The sequence below is a fragment of the Panulirus ornatus genome, chromosome 59, assembly GCF_036320965.1.
Source record: "Panulirus ornatus isolate Po-2019 chromosome 59, ASM3632096v1, whole genome shotgun sequence".
Taxonomy (NCBI): Eukaryota; Metazoa; Arthropoda; class Malacostraca; order Decapoda; family Palinuridae; genus Panulirus; species Panulirus ornatus.
Genome location: NC_092282.1, coordinates 3,273,633 through 3,286,333, shown reverse-complemented (window position 1 = coordinate 3,286,333; position 12,701 = coordinate 3,273,633). Strand labels below are relative to the sequence as shown.

The window sequence follows — 12,701 nt, the reverse complement described above, 5'->3', positions numbered from 1 at the left end:
CACTGAAAGTCGCACCTAGTTAGAGAGGTTTACAAAGTCGATGGTTAATATCCTACAACATTAATGGAAATTAAGCTTTTGGAATTAAACATTCTCATGCTTTCTACATATGAAAAATATATTCTTTAAGGGCTTCTCATTTTGGAAACAATAATTTCAAGCAGCTCCACAGCATAATGGAATGTAATATTGGTGGAAACATTCTGGATCTTGAAAATCCTAACGAATATCAAAACCTTCATTAAAAAAAATACAGGTTTAGTCATCCTTTTAAAATCAGCTTATATCATGTATTCTCTTCTGTATCTTTGGCTGTTGCATTTTTTATATTCACAAGCTAGGGGGAGGACAGGCTTTTCACAGTTCTTTATAGCTTCAAAGAGACCATTAATTCAATTGTGTGCTTTCTTTAAAAAATTAATTAAGGTAACCTTTCTAGTAAACTTTTAGTTATGGTAAAAAAATCTTATATACTTTTTTCTAACATCAAAATTCAAATCAATTGAAATTACTGTCCTGCTTCCATAAAATTTTTTCTAATAATTCCCCTTTCCTTCTTATATTTGTTAAATTCTTTGGCTGGGTGTTGATGCAAAGCCTTGAGGCTAGACATCCATTCTTATGTTCTATGATCACTGGTCATATCCCTTAATTACTAGAACTGGGGAAAAAAAAAAAAAGGCAAGATAGGAAAAACCACAAACATTTTTATGGGCTCTTACAATGAAGGGACAGCAGGACAACATAAAACTCCCAGCTAGTTTGGGACTACCACAACAAAGAAGGTCAGAGGGGAGACCTTGATTCCCTAAAATTATCCTCAATTATTTTTGTCTTCTTGTGGAAGATGATAAATCTTTTCCATCTTATAGCACTGAACCATTCTCAAGACTTACAGGAGAATGTATTGTTCCATTATAGTTTTTATTCATACAAATTATCATACGTCTAAGGAAATCTTTGTCTGTGTTATATAATTCAAAATAATATCTACCTCCTAAACCTCTGGATGAGAAAACTGGAATTCTTATTCTCAACTCAGGTGATGCAAAAAGATGGCTGCTGATAAATTTCAAGAACCTGCTCTGTCTTACATATCACAGGAGTTTAGGTGTGGCTTCAATATTTTTCTGGTTTACTAAGTATTCCTCATCTTGATAATAAGTTTCTTTTCTTGAGAACCTTTCCTCCTAGTCTCCCCTTAAAGTTGAGTATTCTGAGATTATTTAGCAACTCAAATGATTTTCCTCAGTTGGAAGGGATGAGTAGTTAGCATTTCAATGCTTTTTAAAAAATATAACTACGTCCTTTCATTTTTTTTATATAAACATCCTCATGGATAATATATATGTCATGAATTATCTGTCCTGGGAGCTTTGGAGAAAATTCTGAACTTATTCTCCTCATCTACCTTTTATTCTAATGATCATTTTATTAAAGTCACTAATAAAGGACAAAACTATGTAAAATGCTGTTTTAGCACATCATCTAGGAAGAAGCCTCCCAAAAAGGATTCTATCCAATACAATGGCAAAGATAGATCTGAGAGATGACACATTTTTTTTATTTGCATAACCCAGATGATCACAACAAAGTAGTGCTTTCTTTCTTTTTCACCACATGAAATAAAAGTTCACTGAACCTAGTAACCACTCCTTTCTTGAAGCACTGGTGCTCACTCAGGTGATTGGATGGGTAAGTAAAACTGAGCACTGAAAAACAATAGAAACACTACTATGAAAGTTAAGGGCTTGGCTTTGTTTCCACAACTGATTTTTTCACTGGCCCATATTCACCACATCACTGAAAGGTTGCAACACACCAAACTATACAATGTCCCTCAAACACTGATATTTCCCCACTTCTCTATATTTTGTTGTCTCCTTTCGTTGGCTACTCTGGCTTTTCACTCTCCCTTATGTCAACTTGTCTCCCTATATAAATCTGTTGAGGAGATCCAAATTCTCATAACTTTTTCTACTTTCTTTATGCAATTATGTAGCATTTGCATTTCTTGTGAAGCAAAAAACATTAAGAAGTCCTCAAAATAAGTTTCAAGCACTACTATAGGGTTCTTAATTTTTTATGGGTATGGAAATGGTAAGCACTTAAAACTCTTGAAGAACATTCTTCAAGTGACACCCTACTGTGAGAAGTTAAAGAATTATATGAGGCAGGTGGTAATACAAAGGAAAATGAGAAGAAAATGCTTACTTTCTTTTCCTTTCTGCCTAACCTAATTCTCTGATGAATCTATCTGACATCATAATCAACAGCTTAACAGTGGAAGAAAAGGCCAATCATTCTTCAAAGAACTTCATTTTCTTTCACTATCTCTAAGGATTCTCTGTACCAACTCCCAAGCTGTCACCAAAATAAAATCACTAAGCTCCACTCATCTTTATTACTCTATACTTAAACTCTCTCATACCCTTGCAACTAGCTTTCTCAAAAGAACCATAATGGGATACATTCCTTCTAAATATCAATAAGTCCACCCTTGTTGAAAATAATAGTACCAAGGATTGCGTGAGGCTGATGTGTACAGTATACCTTGCATAGGCAGTGATCTAGTTTATTTAGGAGAGCTCGAAGAGATCTTGGTACACACATCAAAGAACATATGTATGCTATAAAATCTTTTAACAATGCTGTATTCTGTCATATAATAAAAAAGAACATGTAATTTGCTGAAATTGAAACAAGATTCTCTTCAGATCTAACAGCTTTAGGAAATGTAAGATGGTGCAGTTCATGTTTATCACAAAATATAAAAGTTTCAGTGTATTTGTGGGCAGTAATATACTCAATATTATGAGATCCTTGTTCTCCAGAATCATAACCTAACCCGGCCTGGCCTGTAGCTCTCGTGTTCCTCTTCTGGTCTTGTTCTTCAGTTTCCTTTGTCTTGAAATTTCATTTGTTTTGTACACTCGACTGAGGAGGATGTCAGTGAGCACTGAAACTGTTTTCAAATATTAGTTTCTGTCTCTCAATGTGGGTTTTATTTTCAAGTCTTTTTCTCTATTCACATAATAGCAAACTTCAAGAAATTGAACATCAACTTATGCCTTGTATCAGTCACTAATGGCTTACCACATGTTACAACTCTCTGTTACATAAAAATCTAAAAAGGATAAAAATGAACATGTATGTAAAAAGCACACATCATTTATTTATTAAACATATGGAGTGATCATAAAACACTGAGTTCAAAGAAATGATGTCACTCACGTTAATATCAAGTGTGTACTGACAGTAACAATGATCAAACTACATATCATATGGAAACATATTAAACCTACTTTATGCCCAGATGTATCATGTAAGCATCAGTGATTAATAGGTGTTAGGCTTGGGACAGAACATCAAAGAGGTAATAAGGAAAAATGAGCATGTACTTGAGCACATCTCACAATTTCTTCTCAATGCAGAACAACTGATAAAGGCAAGAACTATTGCAGTTCTAGGCTGTCCTGTTAAGTCATTGATGGATCTTGCTATTCTAATGCCCAATGTTCACCTAACAACCAACTGCACATAATGAAATGTCACAATCAAGTGCTTTCTCAGGTTTAGTGTGCTGTGAAAAATCAATCAGGAGCTATACCCATAATTTACTTTAATATATCTTAACCTTTCTTTAAAGGTTCCTTCACTGCTAAGTTTTTATTCAGTGAATATATCTACTTTAAAAGTTAAACTCAAAAGTCAATCTGAATAAACAATACAGTATACAATGCAAAGCTTACTTATAAATGGTTTAAAATCTTTTCAGTACAATTTTTCATACCTGTTGGCAACTTCCTGCATAACAAGATAGTGCCAGGAGCCTTAAAAATGTTCAAACCCAACACTTTATAATAAATTTCTTACCAATTGTTGTCATATTTCTAAAATACAAAAAACTTTAACATGCAACCTTTTACTAATAGATAAAAATATTACCTCCTTTCTGATCCAAAGTTTAGCATTCTCCACGTTTAGTATTCTCCACAAACTGTAGTTGTTGCATTACACCAGACACATCAAACCATCACCTCTTTAAAACATATTCCTTCCCCAGTACTTTAATCTGGATCTAATTACTTTTTTTTTTTTCCAAAAGAAGGAACAGAGAATTGGGCCAGGTGAGGGTAGTCCCTCAAAGGCCCAGTCCTCTGTTCTTAACGCTACCTCGCTAATGCGGGAAATGGCGAATAGTTTGAAAGAAAGAAAAGAAATATATATATATATATATATATATATATATATATATATATATATATTTTTCTTTCTTTTCTTTTATACTATTCGCCATTTCCCGCATTAGCGAGGTAGCGTTAAGAACAGAGGACTGGGCCTTTGAGAGAATATCCTCACGTGGCCCCCTTCTCTGTTCCTTCTTTTGGAAAATTAAAAAAAAATGAGAGGGGAGGATTTTTGTTAAGGCCTTTAATTGTACAAGATAACTGAATAATTCTGTAATTTATAATGATGTGAAACTAATCCTGAAAATCTCAAAGACAGCAAAAAAAATTACTTAGATCACAGAGTCATTTTGAATATGTCAGTGGACCACAGTCACACATGTAAGTTATACAATAAAGAAATGTTTTCTTGTCAGTGACTGCTTATCTCAGATGTACTTACCAGCACATATAAAACAGGTTTGCCTTTAATTTCAAATTTCTCTACCTTCAACTGTTTCCCCTTACTTTTACTTTTCTACCTCTTCTTCTGAATACCTATTCAGGCTACCCTTATGTGTCCCCTCAGCAAGTAGTATTCATCAGCCAGTAATTTGGGGAGAATTTTGTATGTATCACCTTGCTCTGAATGCAAGAAAAGTCAACATGATATAGAGAAGACAGCTCAGGTGCTGTTCTTTATGGAACTGCTGAATAGAACCCCTATGCTAATATACCATAACTCACAAGAACTGGACTAACTGTAACTAACTACTCTTACTGAAATTCCTTTTCCAAAATCACGTCTTTTAACAGGGCAATATTCTGTACACCATTAACATTAAGTTATGGACATTCCTGTATCATAATTTTCTGAACATTTTGGAAGGTCACTTGGGTGCTCTTCAGGACAAGATGAAGGACAAGGTATATGGCCGAAATTTGGACGGGGGATCAAATAGCTGAAGTTATTTTGTGGAGATTATTTCTATCCACCGAAAAAAGATTAAGGAAACTTTTTTTCACAAACTTGGATCAGTCTAGAAAAGAAAGAGGCACATAATAATATTAATCACTTAAAAGCAACTGATGATATTACACAGGAACATGTAAAGCACCAATCCTATGTTACACAACAATGTGAGCTCATAATCAATGACATGACTGAAAAATAAATGAATTCAAAGAAAATCCTTGACAGAGAGAGAAATAATGGTCCATTGCAGCTTACCCATATCTAAGCTGGGCATAAACTTTTCCAATTTTCTTAGAGGAAGGCTTATTCTACTTTTAAAATAACTACTTACAACTTAAATAAAGGTGAAATTAAAAAGCGTTATCATAGGAAATGTTATGATGAAAGCTATGGATGTACCATTCTTTGGTCCATAACTTTTGATCTTTGGAATGATATATAAGTCCTATCGATGAGCTACAAATAACACAAACTAAGACAAATTAACCCATTCAACTGTCTGGAGAAGAATTTTTTCCTTTGTAGTACCTGACACCTGACTCATGTTAAGTCAATGTATCACTACCCATTCACAAACATTCGATAAATTTTAACAATGTTCACACATTACTAGTTTAGTTCCACATGTAATAAAGACAAATATAAAAAAAACTTTAGGATCACTTGATGTTACATGATACAGGGCACAGGGTAAACATGAGTGCATCTTTTCTTACCAACACAAGTTAGTGGAATATATAAAAAATTTGTTTCTTTCTGGCTTACATACATACACTCTGACACACTTCTATTTAATCAGTGAGTACAGGAACTCCTTCCTGAGCCTCAATTAAGCTCCTCATGTATGAAAAAATCAACCTAAAGACTGAATTGTGTTAAAGTAATAGCAAGTGAGCACTGCCAAATGTTAGTAGTGCAATTAAATACCTTTTCACTTTAAACTAAACTGTTTGGGGTTAGGAACAAAGTCAAGGCTCAGAAAGGTCTACTAAAGAGAATTTTGTTATCTTCATACTATTATTCCTTGTGACAGAGATGACAGAGATCTGCACACAAAAAAAAGTACAGCAAGTTAACAAATATGTTTCTGCACTCACCATTGGTAGCAAATGTGAACATGGGGGCACCATGAGAGGTGGGAAAGTAAGGGCTGTCCATGAGTGCCCATATGTGGGTGAGGATAATGGGACTGCTTGGACTAAGGGCAAATGGAGAAATGTCAGATGCAGAAGAAGAGTTTTCATGAGATATTGGTGTCATGGTAGTAAATACAATGAAGGGTAAAGATAGTTATTTTTGAACAGGTCACTGGGTGAGCTGAAGGTTATGAGGAAAAGTAGATGGTTTGGGCTAGTGGGGTATGAATGTTTACTGTGTAATATGTGGGTAGGAGGGAATCTGGTATGACTACATACCAGATGGAAAAAAAAAAAGAGGACATGGAATATAAAACATGTCATCTCCAACCTGAGAGCTAAGTTTTACCTTTTAATCAGATACAACCATGTGTAAAAAATGATGAATTTGACCTCCTCTCACATAAATGCACACCTTAGTGCTTCAACAGACCTGACTGTGTAGTAAATGATGTAGCATTCTTCCAGTGCCAAACACTCAAAGAACTTCATATGTCTTTTCCATATCATACACCTAATGATCCATAGAACTGTAATTTTGGAATTCTTATATCTTTTTGAAATACCCACAATGATCTTTTATGACAAGAATATGCATACATCAAAATCTTACTCTAAAGTCATCTGTAGTAAATGCAGTGGTCTCAGGGAATGATATAAAAAATTATAGACCTCACTGTTCATGATTCCAAACAAAGTTATTTTAACAGTCATGATAATGAAGTACCCAACATGTTCAAATGGTATTAGATTTATCAATCCTTAAATATGAATACAGCAGATAAACAATAAATGTGGGATACATTTCACTACCAATGGAAATATCACTTATGACAGTACCTTGGATGAACATACATGAGCCAAATACTAATGAAAAAGCTTTACAATGTGTTTACTACATGAGGAGTGCATCAACTGGATTGCTGGGACCCAGAGGCTGCCCATGTCCATCCTTCTAGTTGGCACCATATCCACACTGGAAATACCCACCAAATCACATTTCTCTCAATGATTCTTGACAAAATATTTCAAAGCACCACTAGTCTTTCCTTTCACAACACTTACATAATCATACTCATTCACTATTCTTATGATTCATTAAAATCAGTTTGCATTCATGCTCCGATGCTCAGTATAGAGTTTAATAATAAACCACTACTTATGATAAATAACATTTCTTCACTATATGCAATCCCTCAGCGACGTCACTTCTCGATCACCATCACACTTTAACAGATCATAAATATATTTTAAGAATCAATTCTCACTAAGGCCTGACACAAAAACCCAGACTTGAGAGTTAAGAACAGTATACCAGGGCTCCATTTCAATACCAAACAGCAATGATTGTCTGTTTGTATTTGACCACATGCTCACTGTCAGTGCTGTTGCTGTTGCACTTAATGTCAAAGAAAAGGCTCTCTTCTTTAATTTGCCCACAGGTATCTTTCTGAATGTCTGTGTTTTTTTCTTTTTCAGTACCACAGATGTCTGTGCATTTTGCATGACTGTTTGATTTGTTCACTTTAGCAAAGGGGACAAATTTTCTCAAACCCCTGTGGTTGGCAGCACTGAAGAAGGCTCTATACAGTGAGTGGCAGTCTGGAAAGCCCCACAGATGGCCACTTACAGTAGTAGTATCACAAGTTTACTCCAGCGGTGGGGCTGAAGCTGAAACAGGGCAATTTCATAATTAGCTTTTCTAGTGAAAAACTGTAATAAATAGCTGATAAAAAAATCAACATACAATTTTTAAAAATATGAAGCCTTAAAGAATATTGAATTGCAAGAATAACCAAAAGAAGAGGTTTGATAGGAGAAATGATAGTAGAGAAAAGATGAGAAATAAGGTCTCATGATTGTAAATAGTTTTTTCTTCTAAGGTTCCAGTCACAGACAAAAGTCCACATGAAGACCAGGCCTTAATTGAAATATAGAGAGAATTATAATATGGAAAAAGAAAAGACAAGGGCAAGTATTTACAAATTTTGAAGAAAGTTATAAACCTGTCTTTTGAAACATGCCAGGTCAAAGTTATTGGAAAAGATATGAGATGGTAGGAGTTCTAAAGCTTTGATGAGCAGGGAAAGAAGCAGGTATCAAAACAGCCCACCCTTGAGCTCCTGATGGCCACACAATAGCACTGTGATGCAGTAGCTTGCTGAGTACTGCAAGATCTAGCCAGTGGTGTGGGCACACAAGCAGCCAGCTCTTGGGAGCAAAAACCAAAGTAATGCCTATAGAAGAGGGAAAGTGAACCAACATTGTGGCATAAGGCAAGGGGGTAAAGTTTGGGAATCAGCCTGGGACAATTTATATGGCGGACTGCTTCTGACTCAACTCTGTCAAGTTATGATGCAGAGCTAAAACCACCCCAAATGTGAGAGCAGTACTCCATACAAGGAAGAATCAATCCCTTGTATAAACGGAGCAACGGTTCAGAAGAGAAAAAGTTTCAAGATCTAAACAGGGCACCCAGTTTCTTAGAGGCAGACTTAGCTATTCCTATAATTTGGGGTTCCCAAAAAAGTGGATGTTACATGAATACCATTGAGTCAAAGAGAAGAGAGCTGTGAGGAGTTTTTGAAAGAGATATAGGTAGAAACTGGGTCTTGGAGGCATTAAACTAACAAGATTTTGAGTACCCCATTGAGGTAGCCTGTCCAAGTCTGAGTTTACTGAGGAAGCTATGTCAAGATGAGCTGCAGATCTAGTGAGAGAAGGGAGAGCAGAATCAAATTGAATGAATGCAGTGTTGAGTCATCAGCATAAGAGTGCAATGGATTATTTGGTGAGAAGAGGAAATCGTTGAAAAAAAAAAGGAGAAAGAGGCTAGGGGACAGGGAAGAAGCTTGAGGGACACTGCTGTTGATGGAGAAAAGGAGTGAGGCTGATTCATCAACAACCACAGAGATAGATTAGCCAGAGGGGAAGCTAGACATGAAAAAGCAAAGTGAGGGAGGGAAGCTTACAGATGAGACCCTGATGCCAAACCCTGTCAAAAGCCTTAGATATGTCAAGGACAACTATACATGACTCCAAAATTTTTCAGGGAAGATGACCAGACATTAGTAAGACAGGAAAGCCAAAATGGTAGTCAGAGAGAAGACTGTGATTTTTGAGGTGCTTAAGGATATGGGAATTGAGGAGGGATTTAAAGACTGGAAATGGTAGATGTCAAAGCAATAGGATGATAGTTAGAGAGGTCAGAACAGTCACCCCTCTTATGGATGGGGTGTATCAATGCACGCTTCCACGGAGAAGGAAAATTTTGGTTTTTAAACAAATTGAACACATGAGCAAGTACAGGTGCAAGTTCAGAGGCACGCTCTTTCAGTAAATGGGGATGGATGCCTTGCTTGTGTCCAGAGAAAAAAAGTGCTTTTCAGACAGTCTGAACAGAGATTATGGAAAGGGGCATAAGATTAGTAAGAGGAGCATCAGGGGGTGAAGGAATGTGAGAGTCATCAAGGGTGGAGTTAGAGGAAAAATGGGAACCAAAGAGAGTTGCTTTGTCAACAGGAAAGATGGTTTTAGTACCGTCAGAGTGGAAAAATAAAGGGAAGGTAGAGTGACAGAAGTTGTTAGTGATGCCCTTAGCTTAAGACCAGAAAGATCTATTGATGGATGATGAGGAGAGGTCTGCTCCATTCTAAATTAAATTTTGCCTGCCTGGTCTTCCATCCACTCAATGTAAATATAGCAAAGCTGCAAAACACACAAAAGAGAGCACTCAGAACAATCACTATCTTCCTAGATATCAAAAACACTCGCAATCTACACAATGAAACTAAAATCCTCCCAATACAATCCCTCCTTAACAAGTTCGGCACTCAATTCTACACAGTGGCACTGCATCCATCCCTCCCAAATCACTGCATAACTAACTTTGCTCATCCCCAACAAATCTTATACACCAAATATATATGCAGTGATATACCCTAACATGCACTAACCCAAGTGCCTTCCCAATTCAGTTTTAAACTCAACCCCACCAGACATACACCTATCAGAAGCCTATCAGAAGCCACACTTTCCAGAAAAACAAGTCACACTTTCACATCAATGCTCTGGATATCATCCAACCCTACACCAATACAAACACAACTGAACATATCAAACTTTCACATCAATGCTCTGGACATCATCCATCCCTACACCAATACAAACACAACTGAACATATCAAAAGACCCTTCATGCCTATGATGCAACTACCATAACTATTCTGTTGCCCTGCACTCTCCCCATATAAATGCATACACAACATCACTACACTTTTATGACCTGTGGTCCCACCCTGAGGACATGGTTAGCTTCTTGAGTGCTGCAAGAGCTGATATTGAGACATTTTCACTAAATCCATTCTGTATGACATTTTTCTTTGACCAGAAATTAACCATGAGTCCTACGAAGTTGTCCCAGAAAGAAATGGCATGTATTTTGCTTAATAACAAGAAAATGTGTCTACAAATGAGCTTTCAAGATGCACTGTTTGGCCAAGTTCACCATGTGGAAACTTTTTACTTCCTTCTAATCCCTCCCTTAAAAGCTGTGTGTGGTCAACCTAAGACCAAAAAGGTAACTGATAACCTGACAAGAATGGGTTTTTCAATACTTCACATTTCATCAGCCTATCAGTCATTTCACTGATTTTCCTAGGTTGACCAAGCCCAGCTTTTTTTTTGGAAGGAATGATATTAGAAAGAATATCCAGATGGTGAACTCATCCTGCCAGTCTGTCATAAAATCTCCCATATAAACAAATCTTGCTTCCAAGCAAGAATAAGTGCCTGTTCTTCCTAGGCATCTTTTTTTTTTACCCATGGTTTATAACAGGACGATAAAATATATCATCCTGAACAGAATGAATGAAAATATCACTAAACACAAAGACAAGAAGCAACTACTGCATCCCTCCACTCTTAGAACCATAGGGCAACTGAGGTAACAAATCATGTCATCCAACTACTTTAAGACCACCCTGATGCCAAACATATGATATTCCTGCTATAAACACAAAAGAATTTCCCTACTCTTGCATAGAGTGCAGCCTGGAGGCTGTAGGAACCTCATAGAAGGGTCCTGGATTACATTATACCAATACTACTAATAATAATACTACTAATATTAATAAAATAATAATAATAATAATAAAAATAATAATAATAATAATAATAATAATAATAATAATAATAATAATAATAATAATTGTAGGTAGAAGGCTGTGGTTTTGGTGCATTATACATGACAGCTAGAGAGTAAATGTGAGCGAATGGGGCTATTTCTTTGTCTGTTCCTGGCACTCTCTCACTAAGGAGGGAAATGGTGAATGTGTATGAAAAAATATTTTAATAATAATAATAATAATCGAGTGAGTAACGTAAGGGTAAGAGAGATGTGTGGAAATAAAAAGAGCGTGGTTGAGAGAGCAGAAGAGGGTGTTTTGAACTGGTTTGGGCACATGGAGAGAATGAGTGAGGAAAGATTGACCAAGAGGATATATGTGTCGGAGGTGGAGGGAACGAGGAGAAGAGGGAGACCAAATTGGAGGTGGAAAGATGGAGTGAAAAAGATTTTGTGTGATCGGGGCCTGAACATGCAGGAGGGTGAAAGGAGGGCAAGGAATAGAGTGAATTGGAGTGATGTGGTATACCGGGGTTGACGTGCTGTCAGTGGATTGAATCAAGGCATGTGAAGCGTCTGGGGTAAACCATGGAAAGCTGTGTAGGTATGTATATTTGCGTGTGTGGACGTATGTATATACATGTGTATGGGGGGGGTTGGGCCATTTCTTTCGTCTGTTTCCTTGCGCTACCTCGCAAACACGGGAGACAGCGACAAAGCAAAAAAAGAAAAAAAAAAAAATAATAGTAATAAAAATAATAATAATATAGTAATAATAATAATAATAATAATGATAATAATAATAATAATAATAATAATAATAATAATAATAACAGCAATAACAATAGTAATACACAGATACTGTTGATAGATAGATAGATATATGTACAAGTGACAAAAGCATTGATAGATATTTCATACCAATAAATGTATAACTAAAGCTTTTACACACAAAAATTGTATAACATGGAGGATGCAAAACCAGACTTAATGTACCTCCTTTGAAACTGTTAAACAGGAAACCAAGAAAAGTAAAATATTTATGTAATTTTGAAAAAAAATCCTAACAGACAAATCAAATTATCTCTTCTATCAAGCAACAGCTAATGCTCTATAAAGAAGTAAACTAAAATCATACACTGTCTTAAATGATGATGTGACAACTAATATTATCTCAGAGATTCTTTAAAAATGCAACACAGTTACGGGCCAAGCAAGACGTGCTCTTCCATAATCCACTGTTGATATGATCCACTAGCAATGGTTAAGAAAGTGTAATAAAATGCTATTCTGAG

General features: G+C 36.0%; 1 protein-coding gene across 2 annotated transcripts in view; it reads right to left on the bottom strand.

The window, feature by feature from the left end:
• Positions 1-4,399: 4,399 nt before the first annotated feature.
• kuz (zinc-dependent metalloprotease kuz) overlaps positions 4,400-12,701 on the bottom strand; it is a 249,113-nt gene continuing 240,811 nt past the window's right edge. For both annotated transcript variants that reach the window (XM_071696457.1, XM_071696458.1), the window contains one exon: positions 4,400-7,952. Coding sequence is in view for 1 of the 2 variants with exons in the window: in XM_071696458.1 (XP_071552559.1) it covers positions 7,930-7,952 (23 nt within the window). In the remaining variant the exon portion in view is untranslated. The remainder of the gene's footprint in view (positions 7,953-12,701) is intronic.